Below are 27,300 nucleotides of genomic sequence, written 5' to 3'. Positions count from 1 at the left end.
CCAAAGCTATCACAGTCTCACCCTCTGGTACAGTTACATTTCCTTCTTCCTCACAATAGCACTGCAGGTAAATTAACTGAACAGTGAGACATATATCAGTGTGAATAGTAACCAAGGGCAGGTGTAACTTCTTACTGGATAGATTTTGCCCAGATCACTTCCCTAAATTTACCCACTGCCTAGTAAAAGTGCTAATTCAGAGGTGATGGCAGCACACATTGATGTGTGAAGGGAAGGTAGAACAGCAATATCACTGATGTAAACTGGGTTAAGTTATTCCTTCTAATATTCTGGTAGTCAGTCTTGTGTGTTACTTGTCCACCCTACTTTGAAATACCTCTGTGAGTCTGTGATAGGCTTTTAGCCTTTCTTAAAATAAGATGCTGCCAAAACCCGTAGTCTGGACCCACCTGTGTTAAAACCACCAAAATCACTCTTCTTTGTGTATATAGTCTTTTACACAGACGTGGACATGAGGTTATTTTGATCAGTTTATGGTACAGGTTGGACTTTCTTACTGCTAGAATCAATGTAGAGGGAGCATTGAGGTTGTGGGGGAGAGAACCATGAATGAGACCATCTCTTTTTGAGAGGTATAGTTTTAGTTCCACTTTCACCCTTTGTGAATTTGCATTCCATTTGTCCTGGATGGACAAAGTCATCTGCTATTCTGACTCACTGGCTTGTGGCACAAAATATGAAATTAATTATATTCAAGTCATCATATAGATATGTCTTGAAACAGAGAGACTTCACTGGAGATGGGGAAGGTGTGATTTTGGGGTTCTGTTTTTGCTTTTTTATTGGTTTTGTTTGGGTTTATTACTTTGAATTGGAATAATGCCTAAAAAGTTGACAGCTCAGAATAATTTATTGTATTCAGAAATTTATACTTACGGTCAGGTCCGGGAATCTTGCTGGACACTTCTAGATTGTAAGTACTCTAGGAATCCCTATTTGGAAAGGAGATTTCTGGAGCTGGTACAAAGAATGTTAGTTATTTAGTGTTTTACACAGTTTAAGAGCTTGGAGGAGCAAAGCTAAACTCATAGTAGCAGCTTTAAGACAAAAACCATATTGTGTTCACTACATAATTTAAACTGAATTGTGCTGCTAGATTTTATATTAATTCAAGAAACTGTAGCATAATTGTTACAATAAAAATTCTATGAAAGTGGGCAAACACTAATACAGCCTGCAGGAAGTGTCTGCGTTGTCTGAAGCCACACCCAGAGATGCATCTTTGTGTGCCTTCCCTGTTTTGCATTCTTTTCTTCTGCGCCTGCTGTTGTCTGCTGTCACAGGCTGAGTGATGGAATGAGACCTTGTGCCTGATCCAAAGCAGCTACTCCAGTGTTTTAGACAAACTATAAATTGGTTTGCTATGAAGTAGGTATTTTTTACCAATGGCTTTCTGAGAAAAGTCCTTGAAAGCAATATATTCTTGGTGTGTTCATCTCAAGAGGAATATCTGCTTTTTAGTTACTGCTCTGCCCTCAGAGTTAGAGATGTGTAAAATGAGCTGGAGTTACTAGTTAAAAATTTAAGGTTAGGAAATATGCAATACGGGCTTGTTTTTTAAAAAAAAAAAATCAAAAACTTGTAGTCAGTATTAAATCCATCTGCTTTCATTGTTAAAAAATATTTTGAAAAGTAAATAAACATTATAATAGAATTTTGGCAGTGTCTCACAGGCAACAATAACTGTATTTCTAAATTTATTTTACAGAATAAAGATCCCAAAATGTCCCGAGTTGCACTGGAATCTTTGTATAGGTTATTGTGGGTTTATGTTATTAGAATTAAATGTGAAAGCAACACTGTAACTCAAAGGTAAGTTCATTATGCAAAGTATTTTAAACTACTGGTGATGGAGATTTTATTCCAACCTAGTGATATCAGAAGAGAGCTTGAAGCCATCTCAGAGATGGTTTGGTCAAGTAAGCAGTAAATATTTTGTCTTAATAGAGAAAACAAAAAGCCCTTGAGTACTTCGATGGAAAGAAGGGATAGAGTCTAGAATTGTCTTTGCGGGGATAGAAGGAGGCAGAGACGTGAGCAGGAAATTTATTAAAGTCAAAAGGCACTAATGGTGACAGGACAAATTGGGTATGAAGTGTCCATCACTGAGTATGGACTGAAAAGAAAAAGGTTTTCTTTATAATGGTGTATAATGAGAATTTGGAATAGTCATTCAGATTTTGCCCCTCCTCCTGACTATTAGTAACTGGTTTAAAACAGGATATTTTTCAGTTCATACAGGAAGCCATGATCCTATTGCCTGTGACAGCTGGTGCTGGGCTTCCTGTATGTGGTCCTACCTGTATAGGCTTCCATATTATTTCATAGTAGCTCCACACACACACACACTTCCAGATTTGAACTGTAACATCTGTGCTGTTATAAGGAGCTGTTTTTAAAAGATCTTTTTATTTCTTTTTGTTTCTAAATTCTTGTAGCCGTCTCATGAGCATTGTATCAGCACTTTTCCCAAAAGGATCGCGCAGCGTGGTCCCACGAGACACACCTCTGAATATATTTGTGAAGATTATTCAGTTCATTGCTCAGGTAAGAATACATCTAGGTAGAGCTAGAATAGTAAGATGAACATTATTTGGAAGAAATGTAAGTTTAAGATTCGTTTTTGAAATGTTTGTACTGAATTAGTGGTCTCATATCTTGAGTAGAATTTCTCCAAATATGTGTAACAAATGGAAGAATTCGTTCTCTTTCTAGTGGTGGCAAAACTGGTTTTTTAAACTTTACAAACTGTTATGTAGGAACATTATGATGATCAGTATTTACATTTGTATTGCACTGTTGGGGGCTGTGTGTGTGTATATATATATATTTATATATGTTTGTAATATAATTACTATATCCATTATGATGTTTTTATAAGAGACAACGAATTAGAACAGTAATACCTACTTATGTTTAGCCTGGAGATTGGCCTCAATAGACAGAAATAGTATGCAATGAATGCAGTAGTATATAGTCAGCATTACAATATGATTTGTATTATTTTAGGTGCTTCTCTTGTCCTAATATCAAAATGCAAGATACAATCTCACAAGACGAGCTCTCATTAATCTTTAACCTTATAGATTAGAGACATCTTCTCCTGTCTTAGAAATAGCTTGTCTATTTTTCAGCTTCCAAAACTGTTTGCTTTTGGTCATACAGGGATGAGGTAGGATACACAACTCATCACTGTTTATATTTTTTTGTATTTATATTGTAGTATTTTTTATACCTTAGGTCTTCTCTTTATCCCAATTTTTTTTCTATAACAGCTCATATTATTTGTCGAAGTGTGTTTGATCTGATGATGAATTGTCTGGGAATTTTTTCACGAGAAATGGTTCAACCATATCAGAGGATGAGCTGTGTTGAATTGTACTAGATTAAAAAAAAATCAAAAGGAGGAAAAAAAGAAATATTTTATAAACTTTTATTTAATAACTTTTAAGACATGATACCAAATAGCTGTGCAAAGCCAAGAAATTATGCATATTAATGGAAAGAGATGATCATACAAATACTATTTTCCTTTGTAGGAACGTTTGGATTTTGCAATGAAAGAAATAATATTTGATCTTCTTAGTGTTGGAAAATCACCTAAAACCTTCACTATTAATCCAGAGGTAATAAAAGCTCATTACTTGCATGCCATAAGAACAAGGCATTGGGGGATTTTTTTTGGGGGGAAGCGGTTAACTTTGTTTGCACCAGGATGAAAGCTGATTAATGAGTATCTGAAAGGGTGTTCTGCTAACACTAAAGAAGTAATTGTTGTTGTGCACTGTTGCTGTTTGATTTTAGGTGAGCAAGCAGTTCTACAGTTAAGACTAGTTTCAACAACAATTTCAGAAGGTTTTGGTTTTTTGGTACAGTGTAACTGTAAAGCATTTTTTCAGGACATACCTAGCTCTTCAAGACCCAGTCTAACAGATGGGATGTTTAGCTGTGTCTGTCTTCAGTGTGTTGCTCTAGAGGTTCATATCAAGTCCTTGAGTGCTCAGTACTACAGAATATTCTGTATCTTAGCCTGGGCCAAGTCAGTTCACTTGAATCAGAGTGTGGAGCAGCACAGAAAACTTAAGCTCTGTTCTTTGTTACTTCCATTACCTTAATATGTAACATTTAAATAAGGTCTGTCCTGCTGTCTGTTTAAAAGAGAGGAAAAACACAGTTTGTATTTTGTCTCTGTGTTACTTCAGTATAGTAATTTTTTCTGTTTTCTCTTTCTTTTTTTTGTCCCCTTTTTGTTCTTGAAGAGGATGAATATTGGCCTCAGAGTCTTCCTTGTTATAGCAGATAGCTTGCAGCAAAAAGATGGTGAACCACCAATGCCAACAACAGGAGTTGTTCTTCCATCAGGAAATACTCTACGTGTGAAGAAAATTTTTCTTAATAAAACACTGACAGATGAGGAAGCAAAAGTTATAGGTATGTTGTATTTTTTTGTAAGTAGGCATTTCAATATGTATGTATATATTCCCAATTATTCTCAAGCAGTACATTAGTGTAACTTTATTTATGTATTTATTTTAATTGTTAGCAAGAATTACTGTGATTCTTAGAGAGGGCTGCTAGACAATATTCATCCTCTGGTGTGCCATGTCTTTTCTTAAATTGTTTTGCACTTATTGCAAAATAAGCACAAAGAAGCCTGAGTGCAGTGAGTGTGGTAAATAACATGACAAGTTTTTTTTCCCTTGATGTCACTCTAAAATGTCCCAAATATCTCACAGCTGAGTGGAGTAAGACAATCTTGATCCCTGTGCCTTGTTGATCTTCTGTGAATGAGGTAGTCATCTTCAAAGGACTGTTTCAACATGTCAAATTTAAACTAGAACTAAAAAGCTTGGAATTGAGAAAATGAAGAAGCAGCTAATGGTTACTTCATTGGTTTTGTTTTTCCTGCAGGAAACTTCCACTTTTGTATAATGTCTTATATTTATAGATATATATTTCTCATATATACATGCATTTGTTTTGACGCTTAAAGTATGTATTTCATGTAATCTGTGCAATCAGAAATTTGTCCTAAGCTGAATAAGTGGCAGATATTTTAATAAAAATATGAAAAAAGGTGATGGAACTCTTTGACTTTTCAGGAATGTCCATATACTATCCTCAAGTCAGAAAAGCACTGGATAGCATTCTTAGGCATTTGGACAAAGAAGTTGGAAGGCCCATGTGCATGACTAGTGTGCAGATGTCCAATAAAGAGCCAGAAGACATGATTACGTATGTACTGAATTGCTGCATTTTCAGTCACAATAGTGTCACATTATTTTTATTCTCTAATGTTGCAGATGCCATCATTAAAGTGTTACAGTTGTGGGTTTTTTACTGGACTGTTAAGTGAATGTTAGTTTCATTAATTATTGATAAAAATGTTTGTTACCTCCATAGCTGTGGCATGAAATTGAAAATACATTTCCAGTGTACTGAAGTAGATTTTCCTGTCTCTTTGTTGGCTATAAACTGCATTTGTAGGGGTGAGAGAAAACCTAAGATAGATTTGTTCAGAACTTGCATTGCTGCTATCCCAAGACTGATTCCAGATGGCATGAGTAGGACTGACCTCATTGAATTGCTTGCAAGGTAAGAGAAAAGGGATTCTACTCTTAGTGGATGTTCTTTTTGAAATGCTGTGTGTGCACAATTGTCAGTGCCCTCACTATGCAGTGTGAGTCGCTGCATGCAGACTCTGTCCACGCTGCTCCTGCCAGCCTTCTGCAGTTGGTCAGGTTTTACTGGCTGTAGTAGCAGGAGGTTAATTTATCCTGCAGACATTGCACTTATTTTTAGAGAGAGTATTTTGAGAAGAAGGAATTTATTTCCGTTGCTTTGTTTTTTTGAACTTAACATTTTGTTACCGCTGTACTTTTTTTCCTTTTTTTTTCTGTTGCAAATACTATAAATTTTCAAAAAGTCATTCTTGTTTGACATTACCAAAATTTGAGACAGGCACCTGGGGGAAACTTGATTTTTTTTCTCTACTAATCCTGCTTTTTTTCCCCCCATTTTTCTGTGATCCAGCACTACCCATATTCTTCCATCTCTTATGTCAGTTTAAGATGAATGTACCTTATCAGTACTGATAAATAGTTGAGAAGATTTTAAAAAATTTCTAATGTGAGTATAGTCTGGCACAGAAATACTGGACAGCTTATAGCTTTGAAATTATAAATACATTTTCATATAATGGGTTGAGTTACGAATACAAAAAGTTATTAATAACTTAAGAAAATAAGATTTTTCTAAAACTCTTTCTTCAATGTTTAAAATAAGTGTAAAGACATGAAATTATTAAGTAATATTATAATACTGGAATAGGTGTCTTCTACCATAGCAGGCTTAGACAGATTTTTAGGTTTATGTGCAAAGGATTTTTTGGTGAATTTTTTCTCATATCCAAAGTAAATGTCCTTTAACTGCAAAACAAATGTGTTGTTTTCAATTTTAATTTGAAGAAAATAGCCTATACATCACAGGGTGCTGCTCTGCTGAGCTCAGATGCATGGAAAGATGCACCTTTGTTAAACACTTGATGGTCTCTCTTGAACACAGTTTATTTGCTCTAGTAGAAGTGCCTTCTGTTACTAGCCAGTTTCAGTTTCATTCAGTGCAGAAAATGAATCTCTGTGGAACTGTTCTACATTGTACAGTAAAGAAGGAAGAGTAAACAGCAAACTTTGAATGATAAAGGCTGGTTAAGAGTATGCTTATCTAGGGTGATGATACCAATATTTTTTCTAAACAGGCTGACAATTCATATGGATGAAGAACTTCGTGCCTTGGCTTTCAATACACTCCAAGCATTAATGCTTGATTTTCCAGATTGGCGGGAAGATGTTCTTTCAGGATTTGTTTATTTTATTGTGCGTGAAGTGACTGACATCCACCCAACGCTTCTTGACAATGCAGTTAAAATGTTAGTGCAGCTCATAAATCAGTGGAAACAAGCAGCCCAAATGCACAATAAAACCCAAGATGCTCAGGTATATCTATATAAGGTCCTTTGATGTTAAAACATACTTGGAATCTACGTACAAACTTAGTAGTGGGCTTTACTGGTTTTGTTAAGTAATAAAAATTCAGGTAAATTTCTTACAGCGCTTGAAGACTTCTAAATCTCTCATTTTAAATTAACATTTTTTATCAAAATAAAATTAGTTCCAAATTATTAAATATTACACTAATTCATGACCACATTTTGATTACTTTGTAGGTCATCATGTGTAACTGGAAAGTAGGAGTTATTAAACAGTAGAACTAAACCCACCATTTTTTACTAGCCAGTAGAAAGGGTCCAAATAATTTAATATCATTGTTTACAAAAGAGTATTGCTTGATGTTTTTGAAATTTTGCTCTTATTGCATCATCTTGTGAGAAAGTGAAATAAAGATGTTCTTGTGGCATTTGTTTGGACAAAATCCAGAGAGGTAATAAAAAATGAAGTGACTAATATTATGTCATTCTCATAATGCAAAATTTGACCAGTAGCCAAAAATCTGAATATTTTATGATTAAATCTGCCATTGCCAATAATGGAACTGTATCTTAGTTATGTTTATTTTTTCTTTATTTGCTTAACTTCTGTGTTGTTTTTCTTAGCGTGGTGTATCCAATGGGGCTGCCCATACCCTTCCCCTGGAGAGGACGCTTTATTCCAGTGTATTCCACGTGGTGGAAGGCTTTGCTTTGGTCATCCTTTGCAGCACAAGGCCTGCCACCAGGCGATTAGCTGTCAGCGTTCTCAGAGAAATAAGGGCCTTGTTCACACTCCTAGAAATTTCAAAGGTAAGAGTTGATGACCCATTCTTAGGCTGCCTGGTGAAACTGCTTTTATTTTGACATTCTTTGAGCCTGATATGCTTTGTCTTTTGTAGAGTGATGATGAGTTGGCTATAGATGTAATGGACAGACTAAGTGCTACTATCCTGGAGAGTTTCATACATCTCACTGGGGCTGACCAGGTAGGACCATTTTTATGTGAAGTTGCTTGTAAGATGAGGTAATTCTGTAAAGCTATCCCAAATAAATCGTATGTATTTCAAATGATAATGTCACTATGTTCATGCTGATTTTAACAGCAATTTATCACCACAAACAAAAAGGCAAAAATCTGAGGAATGTTGTGAGGTTGACTCCACCATTGTAAACTTTCTGACTGATAGTGTGCTGTTATCACCACCACATAAACGCTGAGAGCTGTGTCTTTATCCGTTTTTTCTCATCTTGCTCACAGACTGCAATTTCTTAAAAGCAAAGGGCACTGCTTTTTTCTGCAGTAATATTGTGTCATAACAGTCAATGTGCCCTTTATCCATGATGAATGCTGTAATAACAGTCAGTGAATAACAGGTGAATTCCATACTTATGTATTTATCATAAACTCCTAAGTATCAAGGAAACTTCTGATTTTAGGATTAGGAAACAAATTGGAATCCAGTAAGGCTTTTAGAGTACAAATCTCTTGGAAGAATTAAATCTTTCTGCATGAAAGAGTCTTTTTCTAGGATTTGCTATTTCCTAATACCATCTTGTTCACAAACAACATGTTTCTATTGCAGTTCACATTAAGATCTTCTGTAAAAAGCCCCATAAATTACTTTTTTTCTCTGTTACAGGTGTGCTTTTGACACTGATACTTTATTAGATATATAACAAAAAATATTGTTGCTTAAAATACATGGATATTAAATATTTCCTCATTGTCTTTTCTATGCACACAGACTACTTTACTGTACTGTCCCAGTTCAATAGATTTACAAACTCTGGCTGACTGGAATTCCTCCCCAATCAGCCACCAGCTTGATGTGGTCAGTCCCTCACATATTTGGATATTTGCACATGTGACTCAAGGCCAAGATCCATGGATTATAAGCCTCTCAAGTTTCATGAAGCAGGAAAATCTTCCAAAACACTGCCCAACAGCTGTAAGCTATGCTTGGACATTTGCTTATACAAGACTTCAGCTGCTGTCTCCACAAGTGGATATCAAGTAAGTTTATTTCTAAAGTAAATACAGTATATTATATTGAGTATTGTTTCAAGATTTATCATCATTGTACTGTCATTATTGTTTCATTGAGGTAACATAAATTCTTGATATTGTCTGTGGATTTAATTCAGCTCTGTATAACAAAAAATTAAAGCAGATTTATCTGCATAAAATATCATCTGCAGCTAACATCAATTAGTGCCTTTGGCCATATTGTAGTTCAGCAGATTTGAATATAAAAGCATGCATTATTGATGTACAAGTCTGCTCTGAATCACTTATTCAGAGTTTACTGTGTTAACAGTTTGGGAAGTCATAGCATATGCATAATTGAAAAAATAAATTCAGTAGAAAACCAAAGTAAAATGTGGTAAGCTTCATTTACTCTACTGAGCTCTTCTCTTTCTTTTTTAATAGCAGCCCTATCAATGCAAAGAAAGTAAATACTACTACAAGCAGTGACTCCTATATTGGGCTCTGGAGAAACTACCTGATTCTTTGCTGCAGTGCAGCATCTTCTTCAAACTCCTCCACTTCCACAGGCTCTGTGAGATGTTCCCCTCCTGAGACGCTGGCGTCTACCCCAGACAGTGGTTATAGCATTGATTCAAGAGTAGGTTCTTCTTTACTTTCTGTAAATAAGTCTACATCTTATTGAAAATACAAACTCCAGAGGTGTTCTATAATAACTGTCATGATTAGAAACTGGTATAATTTGTCTGAAAATATTTTTAGGATACCTTTTTGTTTTTTCATTTGTTTAGAATACTGTTTTAGTTTGCTTTTCCCAATCTGTGGTATGTTTTTAAAGCAAATCCAGTTGCATAATGAAAACATTTTCCTAATCTCAAACCTTATCTTGCAGTAATAAAGAAATGCTTTGTTTGCTGTTGAAGAGGTGGTTTTGATGTCATTAGAATTTTGTAGTTCTGAGCAAATAGCCTCTCACTTCAATAACTGAAACAGGGACCTATTCAGGCATGATGTATCTTGTTGTATTTTCCCAATTCAAGATACTTCTCTGTCTTCATATCATCTGCAGATTATGGTTTTTTTTACCTCTTCTTTGCTTCTTTTTGTTCATCTCCTTTTTGGCTTCCTGTAAAAGATACAGTAGACAAAGATAATTCATGGACTGTGCCGCAGATTTTTGACAGAAGCAGCCTGTTTCACTTGTTTGTTACCAAGATACTTCCCTGAAGTCTGATAAACTATAGACTGAAAGCTTTGTTCTCTTTGAGAACAACTCAGGAGTCTAAGGAGTTGGACACCAGAAATCTGCTTCTTCCCCAAGGAGGGCAGATACATTAACATGCAGAGTATCTGTATATGATGTTGTGTGACTAGGAAAATTCAGTAATGCAAGAAATAGTTAATACTACTTTACTATTTCAGGAAATCTTTTCCATGTCAAAGATAAATTTCACTTTTATAATTTTGAGTTACTGGTCAAGTGTGAATAGACTGTGAAATTACAGCAGATGTTTTCATGTCACCACCTTGTGGTAGCTACTTCATTGTGTTCTGTTCTGGTTTTCTTCTTAGATTATTGGCATTCCATCCCCTTCCTCCCTGTTTAAGCACATAGTTCCAATGATGCGCTCTGAGAGCATGGAAATTACAGAATCTCTTGTCCTGGGACTTGGCAGGACCAACCCAGGAGCTTTTAGGTAACTGTTGTGTTTCATCTGTTCTATTCTAATTGGTTACAAAGCTGGGGTATTGGAGCTAATTTTTTCTTTCTTTTTTCTTTTCCTTTTTTTTCCCCCCTTTTAAGAATTTTTAGAAAGCTGTGACAACTGATTCTCATTGTCTTTTCTAGCATTTAGAGGCATGATAGAGATGATTAGAGATTGTAAGAATTCTATGTGGAGGTCATGCCTGCATAAAGAAAAAGAAGTTAGTAGAAAGAATAAACAGCTTATTGGTATTTAAAGCTGCCCTTATCTGAAAGAACAGATTGTGTGAACTAATAACATTTGAAATGTTAATTACAATCAAGTTTGTAGGAGTTGATAAACTCTCCTTATTGGTATTGCCAATTGCTCTTTATGAGGATGAATGAAGAGAGAGAACATCTGAGGGCAAGAAAACCTCCTGGGAAGGCCGTCAGATGTTCTCTGACAGCAGCCAATCTCTGCTGCTGAGAGAGATTATGGGTTATAAAGTTGAGATTATGAGAGTTATTATGAAAATTATGAAGTTGTACCATGCATAGCAACCAACTCTGCTTCTGCAGGAGGAACCAGGAATTGCTAATACCGTTGGTTTTTAATAAGATGATGCTTCTCTCCAGTCACTTGTATCCCATATTATCACAGATGAAAAGTCAATATTGATATTAATGCCAGGTTCTCAGTTGTCATATTCTGGTTTATATCCCTTGATAATCTTACAATTTTTTAATAATATTTTACTTTATTTGCTACCAGGAGTAAAGCAAGACTTTGTGCCATGATCCTAAAGAGCTGCTTAACAGCTGTAAAATCTAGAAAATGCTTTCAGAGATAATTTTACCAGAAATCCTTGATTTCTGAATTAGAAACAACTCATCCACCAAGTTAAAAAAAAAAAAAAAAAAAAAGATCTGATCCTCATCAGTTTTATAATTTCAGAATGTGGTTTTTTTTTTCTATGACCAGCTTTTTTCTCTGTCCAGTGCATGTACTCCCACCGGATGCTAGCTGTAGCCTGCCCCTCACCAATGCTGCTCTGCACTGATTTGGTGTTTAGCTTTTGTGGTTTTAGGCGCTGTTCCTCCTCACTTGCTATGTTTGGTCAGGAACTTTTTTCATTGTAGATTATATATATATAATGCAATCCACATAAATTTATTAGAATAGTATTTTTGTTTTGTGTTAACTGATCCTATGAATTCTTCTAGGTATCTCTTGATCTCCATTGATCTCCATAGCTGACCCTTTACTATATTTTAGCACAAAAAAGGTTCTTCCAAATTATTTTCTGTGTTTGAAAGAAAATACATAACAATATCTAAACATACTTAACTTTCTTGTAAATGAGTACACCACAAACATTTGTGCAGCATTCTGATCACTTGGACCCATTCTCTGAAGGAATTACTTTGCATGAGGTATCAGAGGAGTCAGTCATTTACCATGAAAACTTGAAGTGGTTTATGCTTTTGATATATCTCAGTTGCAGCCCCACAGGAAATAGAAGAATGTGTCCACTCCAGCAAATCTGGAGGCAATAGTTACTATGTTAACAAATGTGAAAGCAAACCAAATATATTTTTAGCTTAGTATTTTGTCTGCCTACTTCCATACTACTGATCTCCTTTCCCTGCCTCCTTTTTAAAGTCATATGAGAGTCTCAGTTTGGCAGAAGGAACCGAATATTAATAAACACTGTGGAGCTTCAGAACAAATGGGGAATGTAGGCACACTGTCAAAACCTGTTTCAGTTTTCAAAGAGACTGGTCTAACTTCTCTCAGTATATTGTTACTGGACTTAAAGAAACAATATTAACAACTAAATGCATCATTAGAGCTGAAAGGGCATTGTATGATAAGCTGCCAGCATCTTTTTTTCCCCCACTGATACCCGTTTGTACCATATGGCTTTGTTAAACTCTTAATATGAAAATCAATGAAAATTATCTGTGATAGAAATAAGCCATAATACTTGGAGAACACAAATTTAGGGATAATTGTTTGGACATTAATTTAATAATCTGCTTTAAATTAGGAAAATATCTTTCTAGGAAACTTTGCTTTTAATAGCTACAGGTAAAGAAGGAAAACCTGAGGGTGTTTTAACTTCTGTTGTAACACTAGTTCCTGAGCAACATCTTTCAGTTGAGATGTTAATTTAATGTTTGTTTTTATCCTTTTAATTATTTTAATTCAGGGAACTAATAGAAGAATTACATCCTATAATTAAGGAAGCACTTGAAAGAAGGCCAGAGGTAATTAAATAATTTCCATTATACTCAGTACAGTTTTAACTGTCTTTTCACAAAGAGGAAGTGTTAGCTATTTTCTTTAATTTGTGCATGTAAAAACAGTCAATATAACAGATAAAAAGGTGAAATACTGCTTTTTAAAAATATTGTGAAGTGTTAGAAGAGCTTCATGTTTGAGCTCTCTGTTATTCCTGTATCAAGAGATTTTGTTTCAAATTATGAAATAATACTGTAATCTTTTCCACATTCTTTTAGTTTCTTTAACCTAATCATAGTTTTACACAATTGTTACTTTGTTATATCATCAGTGACATTCCCACAATTAGTGGTACCTATGACACAGAATTGAGTTTTACTGTCCACCAACTTTGTTGAGGTGTGGTGGTGGTGGTGGTTTTAAGTGGAAAAGTTTGTAAACTCACCTGACTGCTCTAATGAAAATGATGGAAGGAACAGCATTTCTGTTTCAAAATGTTACTGTACTGTTGTGTGTTGTGTCAGGCTTGCATACAAATTGCAGAATCATAGAATATTTTGGGTTGTAAGGGACCTTTAAAGGTCACCTAGTCCACCCACTCTGAAATGAGCGGGAAGATCTTCCGCTGCATCAGGTTTCTCAAAGCCCTGTCAACCTGACCTTGAATGTTTCTGCTGATGGGGCATCTCTCACCTCTCTGGGCAACCTGTTCCAGAGTTTCACACCCTCATCATAAAAATTGTCTCTTTTATATCTGGTCTAAATGTACCCATTTTTAGTTTAGAACCATTGCACCTTGTTGTATCACAACAGGCCCTGCTAAAATGTTTGTCCCCATCATTTCTTCATGCCCCTTTTAAGCACTGAAAGGTCACAATGAGATCTCCATGGACCCTTCTCCAGGCTGAACAGCCCTAGCTCTCGCAGTTTCTCTTCAGAAGAGAGCTGCTCCAGCCCTCTGATCATTTTTGCAGCCCTCCTCTGGACCCACTCCAATATTCCCATGTCCTTCCTGTGCTTGTGGACCCCAGAAGGCAGTACTTCAGGAGGGGTCTTACAAGAGTGGAGCAGAGAGACAGAATCACCTCCCTCAAAATATGTGGAAAGACTGCCTTTTGCACTTCATTGGTTTATATATTGCACTTAGTGACAAGAGACTGGATAATACATGTAAGAGCAAACCTGGTATATCTCAGAGCTGCAACAGGGAAAATGTCACTGTCTGATTTATTAAACTTGTTAGCAATTTTGGTAACTTACCTTGAAAGACTGGCACCTCTGATAACAGATGCCATTTGTAGTACAGATACAATAATGCTTTTATATTCTACTCTTGTTTTCTACTTAGTTTTTCCTCTGCTTCATGTAATTTTGTGTTTCCTCTGATGGACAGAACATGAAACGGCGCAGGCGTCGAGATATTTTACGAGTACAGCTAGTACGAATATTTGAACTGTTGGCAGATGCTGGTGTCATTAGTCACAGGTAGGGGCAGCACGCACGAGAAGTTGTTGGTGTTCGTGAATTGTCACTGACAAACTTATGACTCAGTATAATGAGCATGCAGAATTCATCAGTGAATTTCAACATACCATTAAATAAATAGACATGGCTTTATAAAACTCAGAGTTTTGCTCAGAATTTCTAATCTCTCTTGCTCTCATGTTCTTTGTCACTGAGTTCTATTTAAAATGTTACTATTCCCCATACTTTGAACAGGCAGTACATCATGGTCCCTTTTGTTTGTGTGTGCTCAACCATTGCAACACTTGTGCAAATCGTAACTATTCTGTGATAATTCAAGAACTTGAATTATCCAAGCCTTACTTGGAGTGCTGGTGCTAGTCAGCACATCCTATGCAGAGAAGGCTACTGCTCATTAATGTTGGACTTCTGAAGGATGGAGAATGTTAACTTGGTTATTGAGATTTTTTTCCCCAGTTTACCCTACTTGTGTAAGGGCACTTTAAAACAAGAAGTTTTGGCATATGTTTTACACAATTCCCTGGCAAATTTTTTCCTATCCATGTGGAATTGTGTAAGAGCAAGTAAGCTAGGAGATGGTTGGCCCCCTCCTCCCACTCTGTTTGACAATGCTACTTAGACATGTATTTGTCAGCCTTAACAATATATGCTTGAAATTCTCAATCTTCAAACGTATTTCAGAATGTTGCCTCAGAAGCATTGCTGAAATGTCTGTTGGCATGCTGATATTTTACAGTCCAACTATTAAAACTATTATTTCCCTTATATTTTAACATTCTCGCTAGGGGAGGGGAAGGAACTTTGTGTTTGGAGATTTTAATTAATATTTTTAACACTTGTCCCCAGTATAAGACTAGTTCTGTGGAAGGATAAGTGACTTCAGATAATTAGATTTGATTCTTAGTTTGCTTTCAATGGAATTTTTTACTGTATTGCTGAAGTAGAAGCTGAATGAATAACTTACTTTGAATTAAGTATTTGCAGTGATGAGGGTGTAGAGTTTTTTAAAGATAAAAAACATTAATGATGTTTTTCAAATGTTGTGTGTAATTACCGTGATCTTTGATTTTCTAAATTTATTTTATTTGTTCAGTGCAAGTGGTGGCCTTGATAATGAAACACATTCCCTCAACAACACTTTACTTGAGTATGTTGATCTAACAAGACAACTCCTAGAAGCAGAAAATGAAAAGGATTCTGACACATTGAAAGATATCCGATGCCATTTTAGTGCCTTAGTGGCAAATATCATACAAAATGTTCCAGGTATGTAAAAATGTAACTTCTGATTACTGATTATTTAATATGCAGTATATTTAAAAAAACCAAAACCAACCAGCCAGAAACTAAACAAAAGGCACTTCTTATCTGAACTTTCAGAATACTTTTATTAAAATAATTTGTAACATCAGTTTTGAGTATAACTTTAGCAGTATTAGTTTTAAGAGATTTTTGGTACTATTTGGTAAAGTCCTGTTGATTGTCTATGTATTTGAGTTTTGTGTACTGATAAATAGCTTATTCTTGTACACTACTGGCATTAAACAGGACAGTACTCAACCAACATCCAGGCATTACGGTATTAAAATAATAGTGGGTCTTGATATGTATTTTCCTTTTATATTCATAGTTTGGGTCTGTTTGTGTTACAGCCTTTATCTTAAAGAATTACAGTAGGAGTGTGTATAACTGTGTGCTTTTCTTCCAGTTCACCAGAGAAGAAGTGTCTTTCCACAGCAGAGTCTACGCCACAGTCTATTTATGCTGTTCAGTCACTGGGCAGGCCCTTTTAGTATCATGTTTACTCCCCTGGACAGATACAGTGATAGAAACATGCGAATAAACAGACACCAATACTGTGCATTAAAGGTATCTTAACACTTTTGAATTTTGGAAATAGATTGTTATGTCAGCATTATGTAAATTTAACATTTGGGCTTTTAGATGTGGTTTTCACATTTATGTTTTAGCACCTTTTTATTTCTTCTGCTTACATGTGTATTTATGTTAATTCAGCTTTTCCCATACTGTGTAACTATTGCACTTGCTATTGAAATTTCTTACAATTCCTGCTGAATGTTCACTTCCTCACTTTAGTTCTTACTTGCTTAAAGGCTTCCATCTAAATGTACATGAGCAATGAAACTGGTTAATGGTGTATTAACTCTTCAATATGTCAGCATTTTAGTATTGACCCTTCCTTGTATTTGAAAGTTGAGAAAAAATATGATTTAATAATTTCTTGAACAAAATGTTAAATGTTTTTCATTACCCTTGGTCTTTCTCTCCAAACAGGTTAGTGTTTAGTTATCTGATATTTTAATGGACTGAGTAAGAGCAATTCCTGTATCTGAGTTATTAAAATGTGTTTTTCATTTCTTTCCAAAGGCTATGTCTGCTGTACTGTGTTGTGGCCCTGTTGCAGACAATGTTGGGCTTTCATCTGATGGCTATTTATACAAATGGCTGGATAATATTTTGGATTCACAAGATAAAAAGGTAATACAGACAATGTCAACATCACTTTGCAACTGTCAGTGTCTCAAACATGTTTTAGTGAGTTTGCAGACAGTTTTGCCCAAGTGCTCTACTTAAGCTCAAAGCTGTTTTCATAGCAGAGGGTTTTGCACTGTCTTTCATGTGTATTCACCCTGTTGAGGAAGGTGGTCCCTTGAAAACCAGAGAAACAGAATGGAAGAGGACAGGACAAGGGGTGAAGCACTGTATGTTGTTTATAAACTGATCAACCGTGTTAAGTTGTAGTAATAAGTCAGGTGTTCCACAAATTTAAAGGAGGTGAGATTTTGAACATGAACTCTTGTGAGACTGCAGAGTTCCTTGGAGTCCTTTGGAGTTAGTAAAACCAAGCTTTTCATTTAGACAGCAAGGTAAGCTTTAAAGGCAGGACCTCTATTGCCCTATAATGCTAGGACTACATAAAAATACAACTCCTTTGGGCTACTTTGATTCCAGGAAAGGTGCAAGTCTCCATGCAGATGTATCCCTTGTATCCCACTGGAATTCTTGGTTGTCTTTAAATGCTTCTTTGTATCTAGTGTTTTCTGGGCAGTGTTTCAGTGTGAGAGGTTAAAAAGCTCAAGCTAGCCTTGGAACTGAAGGGGGAAAAAAAAGTCAGTAGAGCTCTAGTTATTTGTGTCAATTTATGACTGTGTGCAAGTTGTACAATAAACAGTGTGGTAGAATTATCTGCTGCTACTTTAGTCTATGGTGTCATTGGTTTTGGATGAAAAAGATTTTATGTTCCCAAAGGTTTCAGATTTCTTAAGTAGTTGTTTTCCTATTTTATGCCATTTTGTAAGTTGGTCTTTTTTTTCCTACATTTTTAAATATGTATTTACTCTTCCCTAGGTTCACCAGCTAGGCTGTGAGGCGGTCATGCTGCTCTTGGAACTCAATCCTGACCAGAGTAACCTCATGTACTGGGCCGTTGACCGGTGTTACACAGGTTCCAAGCGGGTAGCAGCTGGCTGCTTTAAAGCCATAGCCAGTGTGTTCCAAAACAGGTACTACAGCATTTTTCAAAGCTTTAAAACTTCAATTTTCCCTGTGCCTTTATGGAGAACTGTGGGGTTTGCTTCCATAGAGAGAAAAAGATCATCTCTGTTTGTGTGTCTGTGTTCCTAGAGAAACGTCTCAAAATGTTATTCTGTCCCCTATCATATTCCTTGTAAATTAAACTTAAATGAATTCAAGACTTAGAAAACCAAAAGTAATTTTATTTTTTTCATACTTGCCATTTTTTCCTAGGGATTACCAGTGTGATACAGTGACCCTCCTGAATCTGATACTATTTAAAGCAGCTGATTCTACTAGGGCTATCTATGAAGTTGCTATGCAACTATTGCAGGTTTGTAAGCTAATTCTGATTACTTTTTTTTTTTTTTAATAATTGTGCTATATATTTTTAAAAAATCTGGTTTTGTTTGGTTATCTTCAGTAATGAAATACAATGTTGTTTTTTTTCTTCTCTATTTTAGTACATAGTTAAACCAGATCCTTACCCAGCGCAAATAGACTTTCCTGAAAGTCTGTCTGTTTCCATGCACTCAAGACCTATATTTTCATAATACCTGCTTTTTCAAGAAACAACCTAAATCAGGACTCTCTTGATTTGCCCCTGAAACAGAGTGAAACATAGCTCCATTTGTCCAAAAGCACCTCAGAGAGAAGCGGATTGCTTCCCGAGCCTTCTCTGTCTACTGGGGTAGCAGTCAGTTTTCTGATTTTTGCACTATTACCAAACATGTTTTCATCTGTCAGTGTGGAGAGAGGACAGCGAAGATCTCGTTACCCTTTTAATTTACTTTTGTATATTCCTTTCTGGGGTCATTTAGGGGTAAGCTTAAGGTAGCATTAGTGTTTAAAAATCTGTGCTGATAGTAGCTCAGACCTTAAGTCTTTTTCGAAGGAGTTTTTTTCAAAGGTTTTTGGTCAGCTAAATTCAACAGTGAAGTCCTCACTGATGTCGCACCCTAATTGATACATTATCCCTATCTTTCTTCTCAAGTGGACACTACCTCATAAAATCGGCCCAAATTGATTTTTAAAGTATCCAAATGCTTTAGCCTCCTGCTGCATCTCTACCACATCAGAGATTGTGTTGTTCCTGTTCATGTCTCATAGATGAGCAAAAACTGGTATTGTTTGGAAATGCAAATGTTGAATAGTATTTTGCATTTCATTATAGATAAATTTGTATGTAAGGTGGTATTTTGGGAAAGCAGGTTTTGAAACTTTATTGCTGGAAACTCATCAAGTGGAATGTATCTTAGCTAGTCTTCTAATAATTTACCACAGTGTTAGCAAATGCTGTAGGTGTATGGAGATCTGCACAGACAGGAAGCATTAAATGAGAATAGACACATGAACTTAAGAAGTGATTTTTGTATAAAAACTTCTACAGTAGCTCTATACCTAGCTTCAAATTCTGAACATTACTGTTGTAGATTTTGGAACCAAAGATGTTCCGTTACGCTCACAAACTGGAAGTTCAGCGGATGGATGGGGTTTTGGGACAGCCTTCTCCTTTACCACATTTGTATTCTATGTCATATTATCAACTGTCAGAAGAATTAGCAAGGACTTACCCTGAGCTGACACTTGCTATCTTCTCAGGTACGATTTTAAAACAAAACCAAGAACTTCATCAAGTCAAAAGCATTGTACAAAATGTGTCATCCTTATTTTTCAATAACTGATTTATATGTAATTCTCTAAAATCAGGACACCAACATCATCATACTGATTAGAGACAAAAAAGCCTACTAAGTGACAGTTTTTGTTCATTTGTGTTTGAAATATATTCAAGCTGAAAGAACATGAATCATAAATATTTTTACTGACTTTCTAATAACTGTGGAAAATCACATTATAGAAATAATTTGCAATTTAAAAAAAAAATCATTCTTTCATTGTTCTCTTTAGTGTGTTATTTATTGTACATTGCTTAAATACATTATTCTGTAGCATTTTTAAACAGTTGCAGAATAATAACCTCTTATATCAATTAAACTACTAGGACTAATACAAGGAAGAAAAAAATTTAAGTGTTTTTTTTGCCAAACTTGGTACATTTTTATGCCATACATGCACACACACACACACACACACACACACACATATGCATGCTAATGTGATTTCTTCATCATACTGTTTGTCAACAGTGTCTTCAGTTAGCTCTGCTGAAGACCATGGACTTTATCATTATGAAATGGCACTAGTCAGCTAAACAAAAAAAAATGTATCTGTATCGGCATGACTTTATATCAGTATGGTGTGCTGGGCTCATGATTGTTGTTATCACCAAGCCAGTTCTCATTACTGATTTGGAATTCGTGTATGTACCTAACTTTTTGAATGGCAGAAGTAAGTCAGAGAATCCAAACTGCTCACCCAGCTGGGAGACAGGTGATGCTGCATTATCTGCTGCCATGGATGAACAATATTGAGTTGGTGGACTTGAAACCTTTGCCAACCATTCGTCGGCAAGATGAAGATGAAGAAGATTCTCTGAAAGACAGAGAAATGATGGTGAACAGTAGACGATGGCTACGAGGAGAAGGCTGGGGATCACCACAGGCTACAGCTATGGTTCTGAACAATCTGATGTACATGACTGCAAAGGTAAAATTAATTACTTACGTGCTTATCTTGTTTCGGTGGATTGTTCTGTTTAGGATGCAGGAAAATACTATTCAGAGATACTGTGTCACCAAGCTTTCAAGAGTTACTGTTCGTATTGTGGAGGTGCTTTGTATACCCAAACTATACCCTACAGTTTTGAGGTATTCCAAGAAATATGTCATATGTAACATTAATGTTATAATAATTGCTAAGTATAGTGATAGTATATAACTAATGTTTTGCAATATAGATGTCTAGCTGGATAGAGAATATATAACTGCCTGTATACCTATGATCTCAAAGTGGAATTTTGGAACCTGTCTTGCTACCAGAGGCTGATTGACTCTCCTTCCTATCATAGTTACTTCCAACAGAGAAGTACTGCTCACATGCAATGCTCCTGCCAATGAGAATCCTTGAGATGAGAGATCATGTTTTGAACTATCAATTAAAAAGTCTTGTCAGTGTGTGGAGTTTTATTCAGTATTGTCAGCAACTGGGAGACAGGGTCTCTCTTAAATTTCACAGAATTGTTAGAGTTGAAAGGGAGCTCAGGAGATCATCCGGACCAACCCCCTTGCCAAGGGAGGGTCATCCTGAGCATGTTACACAGAAACTTGTCTAGGTGGGTTTTTGGTTTTTGGAGAAGGAGGCTTCATGACCTCCTTCAGCAGCCTGTCCCAGTGCTCTGCCACCCTCTGTGGAAACAAATTCTTCTTCATGTTGAGGTGGAACTTCTTGTGTGTTAGTGTATGCCCATTGCTCCTTGTCCTGTCACTGGGCACCACCAAAAAGAGTCTGGCACCATCCTCTTGGCCTTTGAGATACTAATGTGCATTCATGAGACCCTCCCCTCTCAATCTTCTCTAGACTAAAAAGGCCCAGCTTCTTCAGTCTAATGTATTATATATCAATGGAATATATAATACGTACACATATCTTTAGATATATTTTTATACAATTATATCTATAAAAGAAAAAGCTATTTCCAGTGTATGTTTTTAAAAATACATGTGAAAACATCATTCCATAACATTAAAAAGGCAACAGTTTCCTACAAGATTTATGTCTCTTTTCTAGAGCCTGTTTCACTTGATCAGTACAGGTCATTTCTGAGTACAATGTTTTCTGATGAAGTTTTCAGGACATACATTTATTTTGTTTTCTAGTATGGTGATGAAGTGGCTTGGTCAGAGATAGAAAATGTCTGGACTACTCTGGCAGACAGCTGGCCGAAGAATCTGAAAATAATTTTGCACTTCTTGATCAGTATTTGTGGAGTGAACAGTGAACCCAGCCTTTTGCCTTATGTGAGTATGTGACAGATCTCTCATTGGTGCTTATTGATATTTTAAAAATTAGTATGTCTAGCAGCAAAGATCACCAAATAAAAATGTGAGGTAGGATTTATAGTATCAAAATCTCTACCCTGTATTTTATGACCACAAATACTATGAACAAATCAAATTCAATTCTTTTGTTTGCTTTACTTTGGACATCTGTGTCAAAATTGCAGAATAAATTTGTCAGTCAATTAAAATAATTAATTTGTCATTCATGGAATGAATGTAGGACTATATGAAGACCATAGATATTATTTAGTGATTAAATAATAAAAAATGTAAAAGAGTTTCTACCTATTCTACATATGTCTTTGCATTTTATTTTCTTTTGTCATAAAAAGAAATCTTAAGAGTTTGATAGCAAAACTTGGATTAATTTTAATGAGAGTACACACAATTTTTTGTCCCCATGCTATAATTTAGTATCTTCCTAAAAGGCAGACAAATAATACAGAAAATAAAGCACCAGTTATACCCTGCAGAGCATCATTCTTTCATGACCAGTATTATACCAAAAAATCCCCACCAACCATCCCAAGCACCTTCCAAACCAGTTTCATTTTATGTGAAAATGTATATGAGACCACTGCAGGATAGCATGAAGAAAAATGTGATAATATGCAGGAAAAGAAATAGTACAGAACAGAACTGTGAAATATCAAAAAGAAATTAAATCAGAATACATTCATTCCAGTGCTGATCTCAGGTGCTGCTAAAACCTTTGTAACAAAATCTTTTGCTTAAATAATTGTCAGAAGCATACTTTCAAACTTTATTGTCAGAAGACTGGAACTCAAATTATTTACTTTGTTACTGTTGTGATATGTTTCCCATGCTTCCTGCTATTGACAGCTAGAAAAGCAACTTTGGTTGCTTTTAGAACTGGAGTAAGTTTCATGTATCATTGTTTGCAGTGCTGGTAGATACTGATTCAAACAAGTTGTGGTATTCAAATCTTTTAATGTAAAAAAAGAAGAAATATTTATTTATTTGTTTCTTTCTTTTTTGTGGCAGGTAAAGAAAGTTATTGTTTATTTGGGTAGAGACAAAACAATGCAACTACTAGAAGAGCTGGTGAGTGAACTTCAGCTTACGGATCCTGTCAGTTCAGGAGTCACCCATATGGATAATCCACCGTATTACCGCATTACATCCAGTTACAAAATCCCCTCTGTCACTTCAGGTAAGCATTTACTGACTTAACTGATTTAAACTGTTATTATTGATAATTATAAACATGCTGCTATCAATCAGTTATGCTACTGGAGTGCATTTGTAAATATTCAATAGGAGTGCAAGGTTCTGTTCCTAAAAAACAGGTTAAAAGTTTGTTTCACACGATCTGCAGATTTTGGTGTACCCAGAGTTCTTCCTGAAGAACATCTGATAGGTTCACAAGGGACAGGTTTGTCTTAATATGTGCATCAGACTTAGTCTGTGTTCAGAGACCTTGCACTGTTTACCCTCACTTATATGACTTTTATGTCTAGTCAGTAAAACCATGGGGAAAATGTACATAATTTAAAATCCATCTAAGTTGTTGCATTTTAAGTTCTGTTACAGACACAAACTGCATCCATAGAAATTGTTTCAAGAGGATTTAAGTTCACTTACTTACAAAAATTTTTCTAGAAATTATTAACAATAGATCAATCATCAAAAACCCCCCAAAGTTCTGAAAATACCAAAAGTGTCTACCTCATACTTCAATCAAAGAACACGCTGAGAAATGTGGGGAAAAGCAGTCTTGTTTTGGTGGAGTTTCCGTCTGTCAAATTGAGCTGCAAAAGACACATATGTGGGGAGGGTATCTAAGCAAGGCCTTAACTTTTGTGCTGAAAGTTTGTCAATATTATGAAGCAGGCTGGACCTATCACATGGTATTATCTGATCACAAGGTGGATGCATTGGCACTTGTTCTTGAAAGTGTTTAAAAAATGTGAAAAAAATTCTGGGGCTCTTGCACATAATGTAATTTAGAATAGCAAAGGCTGGAAGGGTGCAAAATTGCTTCCAATTGGGGCTGTCAGTTCAGTGTGATGCTTGCAGACTTCTCCTAAAAAAATTGTTAAAAGCTTCACCACAGGCTATTAGGTTTTGATCCTTAATGAGTTTGTGGTTTGAATTAACTGGATAACAAAGTCCAACTACGTTTTACAGATTACTGTGAGGTGTATAATACAGGAGAAAAGTAAAAGCTCTCTAGATACTGCTTAAAAAAACTTTCTGCTTAATTTACATTGAAGAGCTAGAGACTCCTGGAATAGGTAATTTTTTTTTTCCGTTAGTGAAATTATGGTAGCAGCTCACAATTCGTTATTGCACGTGAAAGTAGTTTGTATGGCTCAGTTTGCATTTGTGCCAGTTGCTGTAGAATAAACCTGATTAGGGCTCTGGGCAAGGAGCAGTAAATAAGGGTGATCTTGTAGTGCGTAAGACTACTTTTCCATTTTATTGACCATCATTTTTCCTTGTCCGTAATTCACAGGTACCACTTCTAGTAGCAATACAATGGTGGCTCCCACAGATGGCAACCCTGACAGTAAACACATGAAAGACAGTATTGAAGAGAAGTAAGTATCTCCTCAAAGAGCAGTTACTAGTTGAATTACAGGAATTCTTTCTAGGTACTTTAAATGCTCCCATCTCAGCAGCTCCAGGTATGTCTTCATTGCTGGGATTCCATTCCATGTAATGTCATGCATGTCAACAAAACTGGAATACTATTTGGGATTAAGAGTAGCAGCCTCAATTGCAGTTTGAACTCCAGTCCAGGTCAGGCATTGTATTGCTTACAGCCATATTGTGGTGATGCCTAAAATGCCTATTACACTGGACTGTGTATGTTCACATGAGGGCAATTGTACTGTGAGGTGGGGTTGGTAAGACCCTGGAACACATTGCCCAGAAAAGTGGATGCCCCATCTCTGGAAGTGCTCAAGGCCAGGCTGGATAGGGCTCTGAGCAACCTGGTCTAGTGGAAGGTGTTCCTGCCCATGGCAGGGGGGTTGGAACCAAATGATCTTTAAGGTCCCTTCCAGCCCAAGTAATTATGTGATTTTATGACTCGCAGATTGGTTTATTACCTCACTGGAAATGAACAGTGCCTATGTGTTGGTAGTTTATTTTCTGTAGCTGGGGTATTTGGATGCCTGGTATCTGTGTCAAGATACCTCACAGCTAACTTTAAAACAGATTTCTCTCTCCCTAATTTTTGACCTATTTAAACATAAACTTTTGCAGGAATTTGGCAGACACTGGTGGAAAGCAAACAGTTATATAGATTTAGTCAGGCTGTGTACTTGGAGCTCAGCAGTAACTGACTGTGGGCATGCTGTCATTTTGTGTTAATATGGACAGCTAACCTTCAAGTGAAAAGGGAGTAGAGACTCTCCTTAGCATGAGCAAAAGTGTTTATGTATGTCATTACTGTAGAGCAGCAACTATGTCGTGATTTTGCAAATGAGTTTCTGACAACTCGTTTGAGAGCTTTAATAATTACAGTTCTGATATAATTTCCCAGTTGGACACCTTCTTTCCTTCCCTAGGATAATTATGTCAATATAATTAGAATAGTAAACATATTGGTAGAGGCAACCCCAATACTTAAATGAAATTGGGGTGAGCTGTATGATAGTAAATCACAGAAACCTGGAATGCGAGGTGTCATTCAGAATTCAGCCTAGCAAGGCACAGACGAGGACTTGGCTGCCACGGGGGCTTGTAAAGAAACTTGTAAAGTAATGAAGGCAGTTTTGAAAGTCTCTGTGAATTTTGGCATATACTGTAGGGCTGTCTTAAACCTCCCCAGGGTATATGCTTCTTGGTAAGATGTACCCCGTGCATCTTGGACTTGCCAGGAGGAGAGAATTTTAGAAAATTACATAGAAACAGTTTGGAAATGGTGCTTTTAGCGCTCTAATTTCTCTGATTTCTCTATCATTTATCAGATTAGCAAGGTAGGATCTTAGACACTGTGTGTGTATGTGCAAATGTCTCTGCCAGATCACATATGGATTTCCTTATTTTGTTCAAGAGTGAGAACAACTTATGTAAAATGGTAACAATTATTTTAATGTGCTTAAATGTTAGTGAAAAGGATGGAACAGAAATACAATTTATAGTGGATAATCTCTTTGAATCCCCTTATCTGGTGTTGCTTATGAGAAGGTATGTCTTACATGGCTGAGGTGCTTTGGCATCATGTTGATTATCCTTGTAAGATGAATTGTTTTTTGTAAAGGAGTTTTGCTGAAATACAGTTTTACTGAGAGACCCTGATTAGTGTTTGTCACAGAATGTCAGTTACTAATTCTGCTTTATTTGCACCTACAGCTACGCACACCTAGACATCTACAGCGGGTTGAACAGCAACTTAAACCGCCAGCACCACAGGCTGGAATCGCGCTACAGCAGCAGCTCTGGAGGATCATATGAAGAGGAAAAAAGTAATATTCTTTATTTTAAAATATTTCTATGAGTAGCACACAAAATTTTCACAGGTTAATATTTCTGCTGAAGGTTGTGGAACATAAAGAAATAAGCATTATCAGTGTTTTTTGCTAAACTTATTAAAAAATCAGGGTTTTAATCTTCCTCCATCTTATTACTGCTATTGAAGTCTAGCATACATTTGACTGCAATAGAATATTCAAGGAAGATAATATGCTTTGTTCTTTTTGTCCTCTTGAATGAGTTGTAAACATCTTCCTGAATGAAATGGTTTTACTCTATTTCCTTTGACAGTTAGGCACAAGGAAACAGAGATGAGCAGGATGAAGATGAGATTTAAAAAAAGTTGATGGAAAACAAGTTTAAAAAAAAAAAAAGAAAATTACAAGTAATTGTCCTTTTAAAAGATAACATTCCTTGACTTATTTAAAAAAAAAGGGTACTAAACTTTTTTGAATCCATAGCAAAGGAAAATATAGCAGGGAAAAAGGGTTTTTTTTATGTACATCTAATTTCCAAGATTGTTCTGAAAACGTGTCTTGGGTTATTTTTTGTGATCTATGTTATTTTTATTTTTCCTCTGAGATGTAGAGGTGTGGGAAGAAGTAAAAGTTTCTCCTGAAACTCCGTTATGCATTTGGAAAGATTTCCTTAACTGATCCTTATTAACTGTGGCTATTTTTGTACTAATGTCGAAGATGGAAATCACCGTGGCAGTGCTACGGAAAACAAAATGGGTCATGTATTCAAGCAAAAATGAGGACAGTGGTCAGACAGTAAATGATGTGTTACATTGGTGGGTTCTGTGTGCTTGGTCAGAGGAATTGTTTGCCCGAAACTCTTGTTTCAGCTAACAGGTTGTTAGTAGTTGAATGACGTTGTATTTCACCCTGCATGGGATAATCAGATATAGTTCAGTTGTGGAAGTGGTCCCATAGACTTATGTTT

General features: G+C 36.0%; 1 protein-coding gene across 15 annotated transcripts in view; it reads left to right on the top strand.

Moving 5' to 3' along the window:
* Positions 1–27,300, top strand: part of FRYL (FRY like transcription coactivator) — a 162,814-nt gene that overhangs the window by 91,730 nt on the left and 43,784 nt on the right. For all 15 annotated transcript variants that reach the window (XM_038134170.1, XM_038134167.1, XM_038134168.1 and 12 more), the window contains 25 exons: positions 1,730–1,833; positions 2,460–2,568; positions 3,561–3,647; positions 4,281–4,452; positions 5,124–5,256; positions 5,509–5,616; positions 6,779–7,016; positions 7,634–7,819; positions 7,909–7,995; positions 8,755–9,023; positions 9,441–9,636; positions 10,569–10,693; positions 12,897–12,954; positions 14,322–14,413; positions 15,507–15,679; positions 16,122–16,282; positions 16,802–16,912; positions 17,783–17,937; positions 18,182–18,281; positions 19,381–19,549; positions 20,298–20,557; positions 21,727–21,867; positions 22,915–23,083; positions 24,389–24,473; positions 26,236–26,348. In XM_038134170.1, the coding sequence (XP_037990098.1) occupies positions 1,730–1,833; positions 2,460–2,568; positions 3,561–3,647; positions 4,281–4,452; positions 5,124–5,256; positions 5,509–5,616; positions 6,779–7,016; positions 7,634–7,819; positions 7,909–7,995; positions 8,755–9,023; positions 9,441–9,636; positions 10,569–10,693; positions 12,897–12,954; positions 14,322–14,413; positions 15,507–15,679; positions 16,122–16,282; positions 16,802–16,912; positions 17,783–17,937; positions 18,182–18,281; positions 19,381–19,549; positions 20,298–20,557; positions 21,727–21,867; positions 22,915–23,083; positions 24,389–24,473; positions 26,236–26,348 (3,601 nt within the window). The remainder of the gene's footprint in view (positions 1–1,729; positions 1,834–2,459; positions 2,569–3,560; positions 3,648–4,280; positions 4,453–5,123; positions 5,257–5,508; positions 5,617–6,778; positions 7,017–7,633; positions 7,820–7,908; positions 7,996–8,754; positions 9,024–9,440; positions 9,637–10,568; positions 10,694–12,896; positions 12,955–14,321; positions 14,414–15,506; positions 15,680–16,121; positions 16,283–16,801; positions 16,913–17,782; positions 17,938–18,181; positions 18,282–19,380; positions 19,550–20,297; positions 20,558–21,726; positions 21,868–22,914; positions 23,084–24,388; positions 24,474–26,235; positions 26,349–27,300) is intronic.

The sequence above is a fragment of the Motacilla alba genome, chromosome 4, assembly GCF_015832195.1.
Source record: "Motacilla alba alba isolate MOTALB_02 chromosome 4, Motacilla_alba_V1.0_pri, whole genome shotgun sequence".
Taxonomy (NCBI): domain Eukaryota; kingdom Metazoa; phylum Chordata; class Aves; order Passeriformes; family Motacillidae; genus Motacilla; species Motacilla alba.
This window is presented reverse-complemented; position numbering and strand designations above follow the sequence as displayed.